The 21,451-nt window shown below is 48.1% G+C and overlaps 1 protein-coding gene across 15 annotated transcripts in view; it reads right to left on the bottom strand.

The window, feature by feature from the left end:
- The window catches only part of ATP9B (ATPase phospholipid transporting 9B (putative)), a 216,509-nt gene that overhangs the window by 26,313 nt on the left and 168,745 nt on the right, over positions 1–21,451 (bottom strand). For all 15 annotated transcript variants that reach the window (XR_012325486.1, XR_012325487.1, XR_012325488.1 and 12 more), the window contains 3 exons: positions 19,242–19,354; positions 15,749–15,994; positions 64–225 (listed from right to left, as the gene is read on the bottom strand). Coding sequence is in view for 10 of the 15 variants with exons in the window: in XM_033837856.2 (XP_033693747.1) it covers positions 64–225; positions 15,749–15,994; positions 19,242–19,354 (521 nt within the window). In the remaining 5 variants the exon portion in view is untranslated. The remainder of the gene's footprint in view (positions 1–63; positions 226–15,748; positions 15,995–19,241; positions 19,355–21,451) is intronic.

Below are 21,451 nucleotides of genomic sequence, written 5' to 3'. Positions count from 1 at the left end.
CCGCTGCAGTGTCCTCACAGTGACCAGAGCAGGCACCCAGCTCGGGGACAGAGGCCAGCGTACCCTGACGATGACCCCCATCCGCTTGCTCTCCGACGTGAAGGGGAAGGTCTGCAGGATGCAGTAGGTCAGGATCTGGCCGCTGGGGGTCCTCAGCTGCATGGACGTGAGGTCTCTGTTGACCAGAGTGAGGCCGACGCTCTCCGTCCACTGCACCAGGGCCACCTGCGGGAGACCAGCGAGACGTGAGGGCACTCGCTCCCCGGGAAGGGGTCATCAGGCCAGCGGTCAGTGAGCTCGCCGAGATGCCACCAAGAGATGAAACTGACCACATCCAGGCCCTGCTGTTTCTGAGGCCGCGTCTAGTATTCGTTACAGGGAAGCGATACGCAGCGAGACTGAGGGCCTTGGTCTTACCGTCTAAGATAAAGGCCGTTGGTGAGCACACTTGTGCTGCGATTTGTGTTACCAGCTGCCTACAGCTAGGGTTTAAAATCTATGCGGAGCGCCCGCCGGGCTGGACAGCTCGGAGAGCAGGTGGGGCTGGGCTCGAGGACGCCCGCGACAGTGATGCCCTGAATCCCTCATGTGTCTCCATCACGGACCAACTGGTGACTGGGGGCTCCACAGCCAGCACGTCTGCGGAGAGGGCAGGCCCGGGCGCCAGGCCCAACTCCGACAGTTGGAAGCCCGGTGACCTGGTCCTTTGCGTACTGAGGCTCACCGCCTGTTCTGTGGAAGATGTGTTTGCAAACTGTTCTAAAGGGGGAACGATCAGAGGAGGCCCCCTGGCATGTGGCAAGGACTCAAAAATAGAAAGTATTCTTACTTACAATCCTTTATGATTTAAACGTAAAAATCTTAAGTGGAAAAATAATTTTTAAAGTTCACCACTTATGCATAGTAATTTTTATGACAATAAGCGTTTTCAGAAAAAAATTGTCTCTAAAAGCAACTTCACTGCAAGAAATTCATGACGTGCTGCCCCCGCCGTGCAGGTGAGGGCCCCGCGGCCGCAGGCAGTGGCTCCTTCCCCCTGGGGGCTCTGGGCCTCTCCTGACCCTGGCGCCTCGCCCTCACCTGCAGTTCCTTTCACCACCTGTGCTTTTAGCGTTTGACCTGGGGTTCTGAGAAATCATATCATTCAAGAGCATTTTAAATTCTGTCTAGTGTGCAAATGTTACTGTTCTCTCCTAGTCATTCCTGAAAACTCCCGTCTGACGAGATCCTCAGCAGCTCTGGTGCCGAGGTGAGACCGCTCAGTTCGGAATCCTCGAGTTGCCGTGTACCAGCTCCGTGAATCTGGGTGACAGGCTGGACCCCTAAGCCCCGGTCTCCTCGTCGATAAGATGGTGACGACCTCCCAGGGTTACGCTGAGGTCTGACCCACCCGTGGGGCGTTTGGCACATTGATGATCAAAGTCAGGGTTTCACCCTCCGCCCTTTCTCACGTAAGCCATTTAGGCGGAGCGGGAATCACTTTACGAATGAGGTTTTCCAAGTAATTTTCCACAAATATAACTGGAGAAAAGTCCTGACAAGCTTGTCAAGTGTCTGACATTGTGGGGTGGGCCGCATGGTACGGGTGGACAGGGTGTCCGAAGACAGCGAGGCAGAAAAAGCCGGCGCGAGACACTTTCTGGGGCTGCAGGGGCGCCCCGTGGGGCGGGGATGCCCTGGGGCACAGCCGAGGGCGACACTTTAAGTCGCCTGTGCCGGTCCCTTGGTGCCTGGCTCCCCACACACTCCCACATGGCTTCCCTGAAAGGGGTCCAGAACAGATGGTACCCAGCCTCTCCCGGAAAGGGTGACTTCAGTTCCCAAACATTTTCTAGGATTTTGCAAAGGACCTAAACAGACAAGCGGGACGACTGTTTCAGAATAGTAAAGGCATACTTTTTTATACGGTTTTAAATTACAATTTCGTCTTATTTTATACGTAGTCAATGCATCAGAATTCATCTTATAAAAACTTCTGGTATTTTAAAAAGTGTACATGGTAGAGTTGGCCTGTGATAAACAGGTTACAGCAGCTTCGGAGAAGCAGGAGTTGGAGTGAGGGTCATGCTGAGGGGGGTCCCGGGGCCCCGGACTTGCAGCTGGCATCTCGAGGGAGCCTTGCGCCAACCAGGCCCAGGATGCACGTCCAGCAACCGCCAGCGAGCCCAGCCCCCAAGCCCAGGTGGGCCGGGCCAGCTCAGGAGTGAGAGCCCACCCTGGACAGAGAAGGCGGAGCCGAAGGAAGGACGTCCTCCCCGCAGCTGGGCAGCCAGAGGGGCGGCACTCACGCACGGGAGCTTCCAGTAGAGGAGAGGACAGACCGACACAGCACCAGACGGCCCGACAGCCCAGCGGCCGAGGCCGCAGCAAGGCCACCCGCGGTGGACGCTCCCGCCCTGCTGCCCAAGGGGACACTGGCTGAGGCCACCATACCGCCCGGCACAGCCAGTCCACGAGGCTGCAACCAGGGTCTCCACGAGACACGTGAGCGCAGCGGGCTCTGAAGGCCGGGCCCCGCCGGACTCCTGACCCCCATGCCAGTGTCCACTGAAATGGCTTCTTCCCAGCCCCAGTCCTGGTTTGCTGGCAGCAGTGGAGACGCCTGTCAATACTCCTGACACCGGAGTCCAGCTGCTGGCTTACAGGGCGGATGACATCAGCTTTCTAGGGGCCCTGTCAGCTCTGGGGTCCCACGAACGCATTAAATGTGACACAGTGAGTCACCGTGGAGCTCGAATTAGAAGCCGCATGCCCTGGCTTTCCAGCGCATTACTAGGATACTGAAGCAGGCCGGAATCCTAACATGACGCCACGAGGATACAGTACTATAATTTAGAGCATCAGTGATATACTCCAAATTATAGCTCTAAAAGAAGACACCTGGACGTCAGCACGTCGAGTGGGGGCAAGTCAACAGCTCTGCAACCCCAGTGCAAATGTAAAACGAACGTGAAACTCCATAGACTATTTCTATATGACTTCTCTGTGTCTGCAGATGACCCAAGACCCCAAGTTTCGTTTTCGGTTTACACAGTGAAAGGTTACTATTACATTCTGACCTGTAAATTGTATCTCCCTGCGAACACCCTCTCATCTCACTGGGTCCCGCTGCAGTCAGGACCTGAGTTTCTCTATTTGGTGACTCACACCTGTTTAGTTTATGCTTGGTTTCATAACCCACTGGGGGTAGCGACGTATCAGAGGAGTCCGCTGGGCTTCTGCTGCCTGGTCCAGCATCTGTACAGCTGTTCCTAGTCAGTAAGCATGTCGAGGTCTCGCTATATAATGCCGACCAGGAGAAGAGCGTTCACACACTCAACGCGACGGGCGCTTCCGTTAGTCTTCTAATGTCAGTGCTTAGCGCTGGGCAGGATTCTCTCTGGTGATGTAAAATGTAACATTTCTGAACAGACTTACAAGCCAGCAGCCACGAAGGGGGGACACGAACGTGCAGAACTGGCCGCCATGCGCTCGGCACCTCAGTGGAGGCCGCCACGACGCCCACGGCGACCGGAGGGTCCCCCTGCAGCTTCGAGCTTTGCCACCTGGCCCTGGAGTGCAGCGGGGCTGGGGGAAAGCGGGTCAGCATTCGGACCGTTCCCTCTGTATGTCTGAAATAAACTAGAGGTGTTCTTTTCAGAAGGCTCTGAGGGCTCACTTACATCCAGTGATACTGAACGTCGAAATCAGAGGAAGGAAAATTTCTAAGGAATGGGCAGTTTGACTCTATTTTCTTCCTGAGGACGTTTAAGCGATTAGACCAAACACACGTCTTGAAAGCATGATGCCTCCCCTACAGCAAAATGAACAGCACGGCTGCCGAGGGTGGAGACTCGCCAGGCGGTCGGAGCACAGTGGGGAGTGGAGGCTGTGCCGGCCAAGGCCTCCCCTGGAGCCCCGTGCAGACCCGCTGGGCACAGTCCACTCGGTGTCCCCCGTGACGGAGCTGAACGTCCAGTGACGGAGCTGGACAACAGCGTGGCGAGCCTGCGAATGGCCTCGGGTCGCCCCCGCCGGCCGCCTGGGCCTCTGCGGCCACACGCCACCAGCCGTCCTCCAGCCTCGCCGGGGCTGCCTGCCGGCTCCCCGTCACCTTCCCCCAAACCCCCCGCTCTCTCCGCTGTGGCTCCCCCTCCCGCCACGCTGCCATGTCCCCCACCCGGGCCTCCAGCAGCCCCGAGACCCCCGATGCCTGCTGTGCTCACTGCTCTACCCTCAGGAACCAGCGCAAGACATTCCTTCAATCAGCGAGAACTAACAATCGCTGATTTAAGGTGATTTAACAGTGGCAAGTTCAACGGGACACTGAAGACAGGTGTGAAAACACAGCCGGAGCAGTTTTTGGGTGCTGGCTTGTGTGAGGCAGTCTCCTAGGACCCGGGAAGAGATGGGGATGAAGCGCTAGTCCAGTGTGATCTGGGCTTCGAGCGTAAGAAACCTGATTCTCGCCCTGGGATTACTAGTTCACCTCTAACCACTTCTTAGCGTGCAAAGTGCCCGTCACCCGAACGAAGCTCCAAGGCTCGCTGTTCCGTGGCTTTACACGGTCACATCCACGGCTGTTTTGGGTGATGCAGTTGTTCAAATCTTTGGCTTCTGTTTAAACAGAGTGCTCGTTTTCTCACGATTGAGTTTTGGGAGTTCTTCATCTATGTTGGTCACTAGTCATTTATCAGATATGTATTTCGCAAACATATCCTACAAACCTGTGGCTTGCCTTCATTTTCTTAACAATGTCTGTCGAAGAACGTAGGATTTTTACCTTTAAGTCTAGTTTATCAATTCTTTTCTTATACAATTTGTACTGTTTGTGACCTATAAAATCGTTGCCTAACTAACTCAAGGCTACAAAGGTTTTCTTCTAGAAATTTTATACTTTTGGTTTTTCATTTAGGTCTATGACCAATTTGAGTTAATTTTTATAAGAGTGAGAGAGATTAGTTTAGGCTCTTTCTGCATATGGCTGTTCAAATGTTCTGGGTCCCCTAGAGAAATGGAAATGAAAACAAAAATAAACAAATGGGACCTAATGAAACTTAAAAGCTTTTGCACAGCAAAGGAAACCATAAACAAGACGAAAAGACAACCGTCAGAATGAGAGAAAATATTTGCAAATGAAGCAACTGACAAAGGACTAATCTCCAAAATTTACAAGCAGCTCATGAAGCTCAACATCAAGAAAACAAACAACCCAATCCAAAAATGGGCCGAAGACCTGAACAGACATTTCTCCAAAGAAGACATACAGACTCTGCCAACAAACACAGGAAAGGATTCTCAACATCACTAATCATTAGAGAAATGCAAATCAAAACTACAATGAGGTATCATCTCACACCGGTCAGAATGGCCATCATCAAAAAATCTACCAACAGTAAATGCTGGAGAGGGTGTGGAGAAAAGGGAACCCTCCTGCACTCCTGGTGGGAATGTAAATTGATACAGCCACTGTGGAGAACAGTATGGGGGTTCCTTAAAAAACTAAAAAGAGAACTACCATACGACCCAGCAATCCCACTACTGGGCATATACCCTGAGAAAACCATAATTCAAAAAGAGTCACAATGCTCATTGCAGCTCTATTTACAATAGCCAGGACATGGAAGCAACCTAGGTGTCCATGGACAGACGAATGGGAAAAGATGTGGCACATATATACAATGGAATATTACTCAGCCATACAAAGAAACAAAACTGAGTTATTTGTAGTGAGGTGGATGGACCTAGAGTCTGTCATACAGAGCGAAGTAAGTCAGAAAGAGAAGAACAAATACCATATGCTAACACATATATATGGAATCTAAAAAGAAAAAAAATGGTCATGAAAAACCTAGGGGCAAGACAGGAATAAAGACGCAGACCTACTAGGGAATGGACTTGAGGATACGGGGAGGGGGAAGGGTAAGCTGTGACAAAGTGAGAGAGTGGCAGGGACATATGTACACTACCAAATGTAAGGTAGATAGCTAGTGGGAAGCAGCCGCATAGCACAGGGAGATCAGCTCCGTGCTTTGTGACCGCCTGGAGGGGTGGGATAGGGAGGGTGGGAGGGAGGGAGATGCAAGAGGGAGGGGATATGGGAACATATGTATATGTATAACTGATTCACTTTGTTATAAAGCAGAAACTAACACACCATTGTAAAGCAACTATACTCCAATAAAGATGTTTAAAAAATATGTTCTGGGTCCCATTTATTTAAATAATCATCCTTTCTGCATTGGATTTCCTTGGCATCTGTATAAAAAAATCAACTGACATCTTGGTAACAGAAAGTCTTCCAATCCACGTGCACAATATGGTTCTCTATATAGACTGTCCTTGAGTTTTCTTCATTGTCTTACACTTCCCAGCACACAAATCCTACACATACTTTGTTAGATATATCCTTAAGCATTTCATGGGTTTTTTTTTTTGGTGCTTTATAAATGGTACATTTTTAAATGCCAGTTTCTAATTGCTGATTGCTAGTATATACAAGCATGAGTGATTTTTGTATATGGCTATCATAATGTGCAACTTTGGTAAACTCACTTATTAAATCTTAGTAGAGAGTTAAATTTTTGGTAGAGCCTTTGGGATTTTATATGGAGACAATCACATCATCTATTAAAACAAGAGACAGTTTTGTTTCTTCCTCTTTTCTGGTCTACCGAGGTTTTATGTTGTTCTTTAGATGCCATTTTGCTAATATATATTTTTCCTGAACATGGTTATTTAATGAGGTTTTCAAAAATAATAGCATTTGGGCTGTGTTTTAATATACTCTCATAAAAATTTAAGCTCATCTATTATACACTCTTCATATGTGTAATTTTATGTGTGTATTCTTAGTCTGCATTCACTGTTTTGTATTATTTACTATTTTTGCCAACAGTTTTTCCATTTTATTTACTTTTCAAAGGATCAGCTTTTGAATTTACTGCTTATTCAATCAGTATAAGTATCATCTGCTCGTGTGGACATTTGTGTGCAAGAATCAGCTAAAGTTTATGACAAACCATGAGTGGATGACTTAAAAACAGAAGCGCGTCTCACCCTTAACAGCACTGCTTTTGATTTACTCTAATGTATGCAGTGTGCTGTGGATTTAAATTCACTTTATCGTGTCTGCTTATTGAAGCAGGACTCAATCAGTATATTCAATCAGTATATATCCAACTTTTACGTTTTCCTTTATCTTTTCTTTCTCTTACTTTCCTTTGGTCTTGCCTTTTTCTTCTAAACGTTTTAGTTGGACGCCAACCTCATTTGTTTCGTTTCTTTTTACCAGTGCACAGCCCCGGTTTGATTTGCAAGGCACTGCCTAACACATAAGCCGGTGGAGGTGGAGTTTCCATCTGCTGACGGCTCCCGGGAGGTGGTGTCTTAGCGGGAGACTCTCAGTGTTCGCATGGAGGCTGCTTCTGACCACTGGCTTCCCCTGACCACGGCCCCTCTTGGGATGTTATCCCTGTATTGGGTCAGATTGCCGCTACATGGGGTCCTTCTAACAGAACAAGAAAGCTGCTGGGGGCAGGTGGAATTTTTAGGTCTCTGACTCAGAATTCATCTCAGGAGCAGTTAACACACTGCTGCTTGCTTTCCCCATTGGTGTGGCCCTCCCAGTGGAAGGGGCAGAGGAGGTGCCACCTCTTCCTGTTTCCTTTGGATGCTTTCAGTGGTGGTACAGGCCATGTAAGAATGACTATTTCTCTAACTTAGCTCTAAGACATTTCTAACAATGCGATTATTGACAATAATACAAAGGTCAAAATAATTAAAATGTGAGTGTAAAAGTTACATATCTAAGTGGGAGCCTCCGCTAACTCTCATCCAGAGGCCACGTCAGCAGCACACTTGGGTAATCGCTGTCACAGGCAACTGGTTTATGCTTTCACACTTCTCCATGCTACGTAACTCGTGCAGGGCAAGATTTTATTATTAATTTTCTCTCCAATTCCATTATTCAGAAATTTCTGTTCTATCATTCTTTTTTTAATCAAAGTTTCCTTTTTTCTCGCTTTGTACATTTATTTTATTTTTTTATTCAGTTTTTGCTGCGTTGGTCTCCGCCGCTGCGTGTGAGCCCTCTCCAGTTGTGGCGAGCAGGGGCTACTCTTCGTTGCGGTGCACGGGCCTCCCATTGCGGTGGCCTCTCTCCTTGCAGAGCACGGGCTCTAGGCACACAGGCCTTAGCAGCTGTGGCTTGTGGGCTCTAGAGCGCAGGCTCCATAGTTGTGGTGCCTGGGCTTAGTTGCTCCGCGGCATGTGGGATCTTCCCGGATGAGGGCTCAAACCTGTGTCCCCTGCATTGGCAGGCAGATTCTTAAGCACTGCGCCACCATGGAAGCCCTGTGCTATCATTCTTGAAAAGCTTGGGAGAAGTTTCCTTTACCATATTAGCAATTACACCCGCATAGCTGCCTGCTTTACTCCAGGGACACATTTATTATTATTATTATTTTTTGCGGTACGCAGGCCTCTCACTGTTGTGGCCTCTCCCATTGCGGAGCACAGGCTCTGGACGCGCAGGCTCAGCAGCCATGGCTCACAGGCCCAGCCGCTCCATGGCACGTGGGATCTTCCCGGACCGGGGCACGAACCCGTGGAACCCGTGTCCCCTGCATCGGCAGGTGGACTCTCAACCACTGCGCCACCAGGGGCTGAAGCCCCCAGGGACACATTTTTTACCGTGTACTTTATAAATCATAATTCGATCACTGACATGTCTTCATTTTCAATTGTGGTACTACCATCACGGTTCTAATTTAATAGAATTATGAACATAACGTGAACCTGCTCGCCTGGAAAAGCTGCCAGTCAATACTCATGGCAGGCCGTGTGGTTCGCGTGCTGTCCCGCTCCTGAGGGTCACGGACGGGGGCTCACGTCGCAGACAGGGACCTGCTCCCCACAGACGTGCTGATGCCACACCACAGTGAGTCCTGCTTCAATAAGCAGACACGATAAAGTGAATTTAAATCCACAGCACACTGCATACATTAGAGTAAATCAAAAGCAGTGCTGTTAAGGGTGGGACGCGCTTCTGTTTTTAAGTCATCCACTCATGGTTTGTCATAAATTTTAGCTGATTCTTGCACACAAATGTCCACACGAGCAGATGATACCTACACCCTGAAATAATACTTAATATAGAAATTACCTATGTGAGGGACATGGCCACAGAGGAGAAAGGATGTTACCAACAGACAGCAAGTTTACAGGCTTAAGAGTCACTGAAAATCACGGCCAATCAATCTTTCTGAACCAACGCGGGCAGGGGTCTTGGGGTTGCGTCGCACTGGCCTAGCTCGCCCGAGGTGCTGCCCCTGAGCTGATTCGGTGGCGCCTGTTGGTGACGCTGGCTCCGTCTCAGCTTCCTGAAGCTGCACTGGACACACAGCTCACGAGGGCCGGATTTTAACTTTGTCCAGGAATTTCCAGGAACATTTAAAGTTTGCTAAGCTGGAGTCTGCTATGCTGAGGCTGCAAAGTGACAGGCAAGTGAAACTTTCTACGCTCTTGGAGAAAATGAAATATTGATCACTTATCAAAAGAAACAGCGACCGGGGCCTAAGTAGGCTGCAGGTTCTGAATCCGAAATCACCCCTCCCGCTCTGACGCTCCAGCACCCACTGCAGGTGACAGCTCCGAACACACACGTCACTGCAAAGTGCCCAGTGACCACGCCTCAGAAAGCCTTTTCCAGCTTCAATTCCCCAGAATTCCAGTATCTGTATAATAAAATGCATTTGTGCACACGCAGGGTAAGGTAGGAGAGCCTCTCTGTTTTCAGGAAAGTGAAAATGAAGAACTGCTGCAAGATCAGAGACTCAAAAACCAGCACGTTCTACTCAATAAGTCACATTCTTTCTGAAAACTAAGATGAGATGACACAAGAGCCATAAGCAAACAGGGAAAGTAAGAGAATAGTGTTGCTGCAGAGTGTGCAAAGCCAGTTAAGTCTCCTAAACGGAATAGGCTGCTTATTAACCGTACACGTTGGGATAGGTCAAGGCTGAGGGCAAACAGAGAACATCAACCGAGCCATTTCCCTGAAAAAAGCTCCAGGGTGCAATATTCTAAGCACTTTATTCAATAAAAAATGCTTTTAAAACAGTACTTTGGTGATTGGGAAACACCGCCATCATCCGTCAACCTAACGCAGCGAAGTTCAATAAGCGAAATAATGAACCGTTCAGATGATCTTCCTCGGGCTCTGGGGACCTGCAAACACTGCATCGACAGAGTGCTTTAAAAATTATGATGAAGTTGAGTCTTTTCATTTTTAGATGTAAAGCACGTGTTAGGGATTTCTTAAAGGCTATTTAATGCTTTGCACTTTTAATCACGGTCCAATTTCCAAAGTGGGAAGAAAGTTTGAAGTAAAAATCTAAACATAAGATTAGCAGTTTCTATCTAGTTCTGGGAATCTTGGAATCAGTGAAACCCTCTCTACTGTGAAGTCCTGCTTTAAGATTTCAAAAGTGTTGTAACATAAAAACCTAAAGATAAAAAAATCCCAGGTATTTTCAACAAAATTTTTATTTACTTTTGGGAGGTAATAAGGTAAATACGTAATACAGGATTTTTGAAACTTCCAATAAAATTTTCCTTGGGAAACATCTGTGGTCTAAGTTCCCCATGCTCAGGACGGGACAAGCACACGTTCCAGTATGTAATCACGTGGAACTTGAGAGAATCTCTAGAATGCTAGACTATGAAAAACAATGTGCTTAACCCTTCCTTTGTAAGAAAAAGCGGTGGTGCATGTCCTCTCGAAGAGTGTCACCGGGACCCAGTACCTGTCTCAAGGCCGACAGGGCGCGGCAGGATGACAGGTGCAGCTCCTGTGCATCCTAACCACCCACCCCATCAGCCGAGGCCGCCACATCTGCTGGGACCACTGAGCTGTGCACGTCCTCCTAGGTTCCCCGTCACCCAGTAAAAACATCTGGTACACACACACGATTCCAAAAGTCATACTGAGCTGTGGCTGCAGAGAGATTCTCACACACCTATTGGTTAACATAATCTATAAAACAGAGCAGTGGTGATGATGAAGGGGACCTTGAGCTCCCGCCCACCGCGTAACTGACCTGGGACGTGGCGCCTGGAATATGCGCCCTGAAGACAGCGGGGTGCTTCCACACCCCCTGCTTTCCCCTCTGTACAGTGACTAAGCTACCCTGTGGAGCGACTCAGCAACTGACCACACCGCAGGCAGCCCCAGTTTCCACGGGCTCTCCTAACGCTTCCTGGGAAGAGAGGCATGGTGTCTCACAAAAAGGAAAAGCATCTAACTCCGAGACACCACCCGGCTAAATCACAGGGACAGCTCCTCCCGGACCAGCTGGGGATGCAGTGACGGGGATGCGGTACTGAGGCCCCGTGTCGATGAGGTTTATCTCAGGTCACCACCACACCTTCCGGCCCCGCTCCAATCGGATCAGCAGTGCCGTCCCACCACCTCCCAGGCCTGGGGTTCCGTCTGCCACGATGCACAGAGCCCAGGTCCCAGAAGACGGAATGAAAGCACAGACTCTGCACATGACAGAAGCACCGCGTGGCTGGGACACGTCACACAGCGTGGACGAAAAGTCAGAGGGCATTGGGAGGGCAAAGCTGGCGAGGGCCATAGTCACTTGAGATCAGGTGCAGAGCTGCTGCTTTTCCTTCAGCTTTTTCATTCTTTCTGGTTGAATACCAAAATTCTGACTCATTATAAAAGCAGTTAAGTTTACTGTAACCGCTTCAAATAATAAACAGTGCTTGGAAAACAGAACGTCCCCGTCACCCCCGTCACAGGGGTGCACCCAGCCCACTAGCTGCTCGAGACCAAGACGAGTGTTGGCATCGGACAGAACTGGACACAGGCTGGGGCAGAGGTCAGGCCTGTGGGCACCACGTGAGCGGCCAGACTTGAGGGCCTCATATCTGGAAATCACCATGAGGCCCAGGCCCACTTCGTAGAGCGGGAAGGTGTCAGGCACGGGGCAGGCACCACGGGCTCTGGAGCAGACGGCTGCCAGCAAGAGAGTGCCAGGGACAGTGGCACAGCTGCGCGCAGGAGCCCTGGAGAGTGAACTGGGGGAGGGAGGCCGGTCCTGCGGTGTGGCGCCAGGGGGCTGGGCCTGGAGAGATGTCCTCAAGGCAGGTGCCCTTGCCTCCTAACTCTGGGCACCAAGACTGGAGGCGTGACCCCGAGGTCACAGCAGTGGTGACAACCACAGAGAAAAGAGGAAACGCTGAGTTTCAGTGGAGATGAAGGACCAAGTGGGAATGTTCTCAGCTTTCCATGTTGAAAAAAAACCAAACTTTCATCTTTTTGGCTGTTTTTTCACCACCTATAAGCACTGACATGACTAACAACATGTTATAATTTCTAAATTGACAAAACAAAGGTGGTGCTGGGAAAACTGGACAGCTACATGCAAAAGAATGAAATTAGAACATTCTCTAACACCACATACAAAAAAGAAACTCAAACTGATTAAAGACCTAAATGTAAGACCAAAAGCCATAAAACCCCTAGAAGAAAGCATAGGCAGAACTCTCTCTGACATAAATCGTAGCAGTATTTTTTTAGATGTCTCCTAAAGCAAAGGAATTGAGAGGAAAAATAAACAAATGGGACCTAATTAAGCTTAAAAGTTTTTGCACAGCAAAGGAAACCATCAGCAAAACGAAACAAGCTATTGAATGGGAGAAAATATTTGCAAGTGATATGACCGATAAGGAGTTAACATCCAAAACATATAAACAGCTCATACAACTCCACATCAAAAGACAAACAACCTGATTAAAAAATGGGCAGAAGACCTGAACAGACATTTCTCCAAAGGAGACATACAGATGGCCAACAGGCACATGAAAAGATGCTCAACATCGCTAATTATTAGAGAAATGCCAATCAAAACCACGATCAGACAACACCTCACAGCGGTCGGAATGGCTATCATCAAAAAGACAAGAAATAACAAACGTTGGCAAGGATGTGGAGAAAGGGGAACTCTTGTGCACTGTTGGCGGGAGTGTAAATTGGTGCAGCCACTGTGGAAAACAGTATGGAGGTTCCTCAGAAAACTAAGAATAGAACTACCATATGACCCAGCAATTTCACTCCTGGCTATATATCTGAAAAAAAACGAAGACACCAATTCAAAAAGATACATACACCCCAATGTTTGTAGCAGCATTAGTTACAATTGCCAAGATATGGAAGCAACCTAAGTGTCCATCAGCAGGATAAAGAATGGATAAAGAAGATGTGGTATATATATACAATGGGATACTATGCAGCCATAAAAAAAGAATAAAATTTTGCCACTTGCAGCAACGTGGATGGACTTGGAGGGTGTTATGCTAAGTGAAATAAGTCAGACTGAGAAGAAAGACAAATACTGTATGATACCACTTACATGTGGGAAATCTAAAGAATACAACAAACTAGGAAATATAACAAAAAAACAGACTCACAGATATAGAGAACAAACTAGTGGTTACCAGTGTGGGGAGGGATAGGGGATGGGACAAGATGGGGGAGGGGAGTAAGAGGTACAAAATATCATGTATAAAATAAGCTACAAGGATATATTGTACAACACGGGGAATACAGCCAATCTTTTTAAAAAAATAATCTTTTATTTATTTATCTATTTTTGGCTGCACTGGGTCTTCCTTGCTGCACACGGGCTTTCTCTAGTTGCAGTGAGCGGGGGCTACTCTTCATTGCAGTGCACGGGCTTCTCGTTGTGGTGGCTTCTCTTGTTGCAGAGCATGGGCTGTAGGCACGCGGGCTTCAGTAGTTGTGGTGCGTGGGCTCAGTAGTTGTGGCTCATGGGCTCTAGAGCACAGGCTCAGTAGTTGTGGCGCACGGGCTTAGAGGCTCTGAGGCATGTGGGATCTTCCCAGAGCAGGGCTCGAACCCGTGTCCCCTGCATTGGCAGGTGGATTCTTAACCACTGCGCCACTAGGGAAGAAACCCAGCCAATCTCTTACAATAACTATAAAAGGAGTATAACCTTTAAAAATTGTGAATCACTAACTATCCTGTACACCTGTAACTTACATGACATTGTACATCAGCTCTACTTCAATTAAAAAGGAAAAGGAAATACCTATGTGACTAAAGCTTCAAAAGTAAATTTGCTCTCGAACAAGAAAGCTGTGTTAGGAGCTGGTAAATGCCCTGAGCCTGCTGGTGCACTCAGGGTTTATCATTAGGGAGCGAGAATGCCCTAGCTGGGCCCCTGCACTCTGCACCCTCAGACTGTCAGGGGCGCTGCTGACAGCACTGGGCCTCACCTCATATCCTGAAAGCACGTCAAAAGGAAAGATTTACAAGACTCAGTGGTTCTCAGTTGTGGGTGCAACTTACTGGATTTTCAGAATGCAGAAACGTCAGTCCCACCAGGCCTGCTGGAAAATCAGCACTTCTAGAACTGAGGATGTGTATAGAGAACGGCAAGTATGAAAAAAACAAAACAAAGCTAGTAGTCCACGGGATGTGTAGACAGGGTTAAGAACCCGTGCCGGTGGTCCACCTGTAGCCCCCAGGGGTCTGCAGACGAGGCCGTGCGGGCACTTTTGGGAACGAGAGTACTGTCATGGAAACCAGAGGAGGGACACCGCCGGCTGTTGCCGAGCAGGAAGGCTGCACAGCACAGAGGAGCCTGCCCGTGGGCAGCAGAGGGGCCCCTCCTGGACGCAGAGCCAGGGGTTGCGGGAGTGCTGTCAGGGAGGAAGGACCCTTCTCTTTGGAAATAAACTTGTTAATGGGATCGGCAGGGTCCTCTCTTGAAGACATTAGGTCAGAGTTCTTAAAACCTTTGATTGAAGGCATTTTTTGAGAGGTTACTTACTTATATGATCCAGTTTTACAAGCTAGTTGAAGAAGTCTGATGACTTTACAGAATTATCAGAACCCTGAGTACAAAGGGTAGATGAGAAAACTATACATAAAGTACACTAAGGGGGCTTCCCTGGTGGCGCAGTGGTTGAGAGTCCGCCTGCCGATGCAGGGCACACGGGTTCGTGCCCCGGTCCGGGAAGATCCCACATGCCGCAGAGCGGTTGGGCCCGTGAGCCATGGCTGCTGAGCCTGCGCGTCCGGAGCCTGTGCTCCGCAACGGGAGAGGCCACAACAGTGAGAGGCCCACGTATTGGGAAAAAAAAAAAAAAAAAAAAGTACACTAAGATTGTACAGGAAGTGGACAAATTAATTTAATAATAATTTTTATCAACCTAAAAATCAAAGAATGACTGATGTAAAGTCAGAAATGACTCATTTATCACACTTAAGATTTTACCATTTCTGTCTTCTGTAGATTTTTGAAATTATTTACATCCTAATTCTGTTTTGAAACACATACATCGTATCTAAATTCTGGCAAAAATAACTGGAAATTTAACGTGCAAATCTGAAGATTCACTTGGAGAGAAGAGGACACGGGAGGGTGCAGCCTGCAGACCTTACGGAGTCAGTAAGCTCCCTGAGTCCGCTCACGGCTTTCCTGGAACTGACTCGAGGCTGTTCTGGGACGTGTGGGCACAACAACGCAAGGCCTGGGTCAGGGCAGGGGTCCCACCAGGAGGGAGCTGGCCAGATTTCTGGCCTGTGGCGAACGCCCGCACTGAAAACTACCGTCAAGCCCCCTCCTCACCCCCCAAGAAACTCCTCAGGCCCGGAGCCTGATGAGCCCTCGGAGAGGCGCCGTCTGCACCCCGAGGACCCGTCGGGAATGGGCCGCTCGGCCCGACTGACCTCATCGGGGCTGGAGGCCTGGTAGGTGCGGTTGTCGTCGCTGAAATCCTGGTCGGCCTCGGCGAACTCGGTCTCCCCGGCTGCGCCGCGGGCCTCGTACACGGGGGTCACATTGTGACACAGGGCGACAGCCTTCACGGCCTCGTGGACCCGGCTGCTCACGCTTTTCCTGACCTTGGGCGCTGAGGACTGGGCTTTTCTTGGGGGTGTTGAACTGGCGTTGTTTCCACTGGTCTGAGACTGCGTCTGTCAAACACAGCACGCCAAAGAATTAGAGACAGCAGAGCCGATGCTGGGATGAGTAACACGCATGGCTTTGATGGGCTGCTTAGCCTTAGCCAGGAGTAAGTAGACCAGCTCGAGACGATTACCTCTGCCATGCGCCCCACTGGGGTGACAAGTTACCCTTTTATCCTTGTACTACAAAGTGCTTTGACATTTCCCAGTCGTCGAGTAACCAAAATATTTGCTATAATACTCAAAATCTCACCATCTCCTTTGAGTAGATTCACTGTAACCATGGCATGAATTTGCTAAGTCCTTTCTAAAAGCAAAGTTAAAACCAGAATGGAATAGGATACTCACAAAATTTCTCTTTAAAAACTGCTGGGCATAAAATGGTATACAGCTGGGCTTCCCTGGTGGTACAGTGGTTAAGAACCTGCTTGCCAATGCAGGGGCACGGGTTTGAGCCCTGGTCTGGGAAGATCCCACATGCCACGGAGCAACTAAGCCCATGCGCCACAACCACTGAGCCTACGCTCTAGAGCCTGCGAGCCACAACTACTGAAGCCCGCGTGCCACAACTGCTAAGCCCACATGCCACAACTACTGAGCCCGCAAGCCACAACTACTGAACCTGTGCGCCTAGAGCCCGTGCTCTGCAATAAGAGAAGCCACCACAATGAGAAGCCTGCGCACCGCAAGGACGAGCAGCCCCCACTCGCTGCAACTAGAGAAAGCCCGCGCACAGCAACGAAGACCCAACGCAGCCAAAAATAAATAAATAAAAACCAAAAAAACAAGCATTTATTAAAAAAAAAGTATAAAGCTAAAAGCAGGAAAACATGATTATGAACGTTCCCTTAATACTATGAACTCATCCAGCTTTGCAACAGTCTCTGAAGTTAGAGTGTCTGGTTTGTAGATAATAATCATCAGATACAACAATCACCGCTGTGGGAGGAAAAGCGACCCTCCCGTCATATTTCAAAACTGTTCCCTTGAAGCCACGACCCACTCCTCCGGATGTGCCTGACAGCTCTGGACAGACGTCTCCGCTGGCGTTCACCTGGTGGGGGAGGGCCTGGGAGGACCCCAACCCCAAGGCCCATCAGACACTTCAGACCTCAGGGGAGCTCCCGACAACCCTTAGAAAGCTAGGCCCCTGCTTCTGGGCAGCTGTGCAGAGCCCATCAAATCACAGTGCCGGCTAATGAGGGGCAGCTCCTCTGCTCAGCTGGTGCCCCTTCCAGCCCGTGCCTCCGACCCACGCCTGCGTCCTGCCTGCCCCGCCGCTAGCGCAGCCGAGCAATGCGGCGGCCTCTTCCTGCTGAATGTGCCGTGTTTACTGACGGCTGTATTGTTTCACTCCACACAAATTCCACTCACGACCATGTCCTCATCACCAAATGCTTCCAGTGGGTAAACATGATCGGGTTACACAAGATCTGTGTTACGTTACTGTGGACCTAGCAGACAATTATCATCTTAAACATGAACCGTAAGGAATAAAATCAGTTTCGCGTGAAAGGACTGTCTGCCTAGCTAACCAACACACAGCTTTTGGTAAAAAGATTTTTAAATTCTTAGAGGGAGTTATATTCGCTGTATTTATATGACTCATCTTTTCTGCTTTTAATGTTTTTTCTAGTAAAATAACTTATTTGGAATTACTAAAATCATATTCATGGGTAATATAAATTCATATTTTTTAAAACAGATGTTACCTGGTACTATTTAATCTAGACATAGATTACAAGAAGGGAAGTCGTATTCCTTCCCCTTTAAAGTATTCTATTAATAAATATTCTAGGTTACAAAATACTCTGTATTAAAACGAATGACATCCAAATTAATAAAATGCTTGGTTTTAAGTGTTCATGCACGTATGTGTGCTTCTGGGCACGTATGACCACACATATAATAAATACATACTCATATAAGATTGTTTTCATTTGACAGCATCTCAAAAGTAAAGTACATGCCAGACTGGTGCACATCACAGAAAAAAGAGACGGTTTTCACAAAACTGAATATAAGGCTGACAGCATACAAGGAAGAAGTGCAGAGGGCAAGGGTAATTCAGTCCAGTCTTCGTGAAATCAAGTGGGAAACAAAGGCCTGCAAACAAGAACCTGCCGGCCTCGGCAGGTGAGGGCGCTGGTGCAGCCCAGGGAGCCTGGTGGCAGCAGGGAGACATCACAGCCCGTGAGTGCTCTGTGCGTGCCAACCCCACACACCTCGCTCAGCTCCTCAGGAGAGAAAAGGCCTCAGGAAGTGGTCCTGAATCGATGCCCTGGGATGGCTGGGTTTGATGACACCGAATCAGTGACTGCAAGTTATACAATGGGTAAGAAGAAACCCAGTGACTGAAACACAAGCCCTACTTGGGAAAGGGCCGTGGAAACCACACAGCCGAAAATAAACTGGAAGGTGGCTTATGTCCTCACCGCTCCATGGTCTTCGCCTGACCTGGGCACCCAGCGGACCTGACACACCTAACGTCGGGAGCCTGAAAGGTTGGGAGGATCCCAGCCCAGACGCCCTGGCAGAGAACGGATGCTGTAACCACCAGGCTGCGCCCTCACGTGAAAGAAACAATTCCTCTTCCTGTAGAAGCTCCGGTGAAAAAGACAAGATTGAGGTTTTGTCTTAAAAAAACAAACAAAACAAACAACAAAAAAACCCCTGTCCTTATCTATGAGAGACACAGACTACATATTTACAGATGAACTAATGTGATATTATATTCAAGTTTCACCTCAAAATAACAATCTGAAGGACAATGGCTATGATGAAACAGGATCAGCTGCGCGCTGATAATCGTGGAAGTTGAAGGGCAGAAAAATTACGGTTCCTACTTTTGTTTACTGAAAAGGTTAAAAATATGTACCTTTAAAAAATATGAGAAAGCCTTATTAATTATGAGGAAAAACAGAGGGATTGTTAAGAAACATATCTGACGCAGGATTCCACTCGATACTCTTAAAAATACTATGTTTACTGAGTGATTTATATAAATAATCCACTAAGAAAATTTAATAAGTATAAACAATTTAAGGTCGTTAAGCCTACGGTTACACCATATAGAAATTTTAATTTAAAATTAGTCCAAAATCTGTTTCTTGATTTATAAACGAATGATGAGTAATGCCTCAGCATCATCAGAGAAGGTGCCACGCTGCAGGTCAAGCAGGTAACAGGCTCCGTGTCACTCAGCAGCACCGGGTACTTTTGCCAGAAGATCCCCTGCAGGACTGAACCGGCTCACCTGTGAGTAGGAATTCATGAGCTGGTTCTGGATCTCATCCATCGTGTCCGTCCCGTAAGACACGGTGCCCAGATGCAGCCGCTTAAATACCATCTCGTTCCGGGTGAGGGTTCCTAGGACAGAAGCAGCAAGGACACCGTCAACTCGGGTGGCCCATCAGGCAGATCGAGGCCGCACCCCACACGCCCCACGCCCAGGGCTGGATGCGCTCTGCACCTGTGAACACGCTGCTCGGCCACACAAAGTGTCCTCCAGCGTCACCTGCACTATGCTTTCATTTCACTAGTGAGGACCAGAGCTTTCTTCCTGGAACGTCAGGTTCCCCTTTCAGTAACTTTTAGTAACGGCAAGCGTTCTGGTTCTGTGGAGAAGGTCTGGACTCTGTCTTCCAGTTCTGAGTCACTCTCTTTGTAACTACACCCTAGAACGCTGCCTGAGAGACCAGTGCGTCGGTCCGTTTCAAATTAAGTCTATTTCGAAAAATTAAGTATTTTTCGTTGAACAGAAACAATGCATTTAGGTCTTGGCATCCACGTGTGTCGTACGGAGAGGAGGTGAGGAAGGAGAGGCGTTTTCTCTCCAGCTGGTCTCTAGCCTGTGAGCCCCGGTGCGGGCCCTCTGCATCTGCCCTGGCACTGCCCACCAACCCGGGCAGGTCAGTTTTAGGTTTCAGTTTCCATTCAAAAGATACACAACCAAATGCAGTGAAGTAACAGCAATGAACAGAGGGGCAGCAGAGGTAATGCCGTGTATTTCAAAAACTTGGTGAACTTCCATTAAAAGTGGCACATAAGGGCTTCCCTGGTGGCACAGTGGCTGAGAGTCCGCCTGCCGATGCAGGGGACGCGGGTTCGTGCCCCGGTCCGGGAAGATCCCACATGCCGCGGAGCGGCTGGGCCCATGAGCCATGGCCACTGAGCCTGCGCATCCAGAGCCTGTGCTCCGCAACGGGAGAGGCCACAACCGTGAGGGGCCCGCGTACCGCCAAAAAAAAAAAAAAAAAGTGGCGCATAAGTTCCCAGTGTTATTGATCTTGTGACCCTGACAGGAGACCCTAAACACCGTGCATCCAGCACTTAATATGAAAGCATACGCGCACACAGCCTCAGCTGCTCTGGTTTTACAGAAGGAGAGCCACACGCTGTGGTGCAGGGAGAACTCCCTGTAAACCCCGGCACTGCGAGCTACGAGCTGTCCCCCCCAACCCTGTCCCCGGGATTTCTGCACTTGTTTCAAAGCACAGAGAAGGGTCACCCACGGGCACTGACGTAGTTAAGGGTGTGAATATGAACAGAGAGCCACGCGGTCACAGTAAAAGTCGGACCTTTTACGTGTCTATGAGACACCACAGTAACTAATTTTTGTTTTCTTTGGCCCACACAATGTTGAAAATATAATACAAACTGATTTCATATCTACCTGTGACTCCGCGCCCATTACTTAGGACTAGTGTTCAAAGCAAAACAGCTCATTTGACAGGACACCCCCCAGCACTCAGAGGTTATTTTAAAATAAAGGGAAAATCTATAATTTACAATGACTATTTAGAGATTGTTTTAGCAAACACTCCCTAAAGAGTGTATATAACATATTATCCAGGGTTTCATAAATTCCAAAGAGCAGCTACTGTCAGGGACGTTTGTCAGTTTCATAAATTCTGCCTTTTACAAAATTCTATGTAGCCCCTTTAATAAATGGCTCCTACGGTTCTTTGATTAACAGAATCAAAATTACATGAGAAGTGCAGTTTAAAGGGTTTTTGCTGGTTATGCCATCCTAATTAAATAAAGAATAACTAACTTAAATACTAGGGTATATTAAATAATATAGTTAGCAACAATTCAGCCTCCAAATGAAATAAGGAAGTTTTATAAATGCTTTATTTCAAAGATTTGATATGAAAACAACAGTTCTATTATTTTGACCTATGGTCAAAAGATAATGAAATTTTACATTGATTCCTATTAGAGTAAGTATGAAGTTTACCTCTATTACATGCGCCCAAATGGACAGTTCTCTGAGAAATGATCAAATACATTATTTAAATTAAAAATAGTTTACGTATCAGATTAACTGACGTAACTGAAGAATTTCATATAGACTTTTTTTCTCTGATATACCTTGAACGTGAGGCAGTAGCTTACGGTGGGGATGGTAAGTAGGCGCACACGCTAAACAGTTTATAAACAGGACTGTGGTTAACGACACTT

This window comes from Tursiops truncatus, chromosome 13, assembly GCF_011762595.2.
Source record: "Tursiops truncatus isolate mTurTru1 chromosome 13, mTurTru1.mat.Y, whole genome shotgun sequence".
Lineage (NCBI taxonomy): Eukaryota > Metazoa > Chordata > Mammalia > Artiodactyla > Delphinidae > Tursiops > Tursiops truncatus.
Note: the sequence above shows the minus strand (reverse complement) of the source record. Positions and strands in the feature narration are given on the sequence as shown.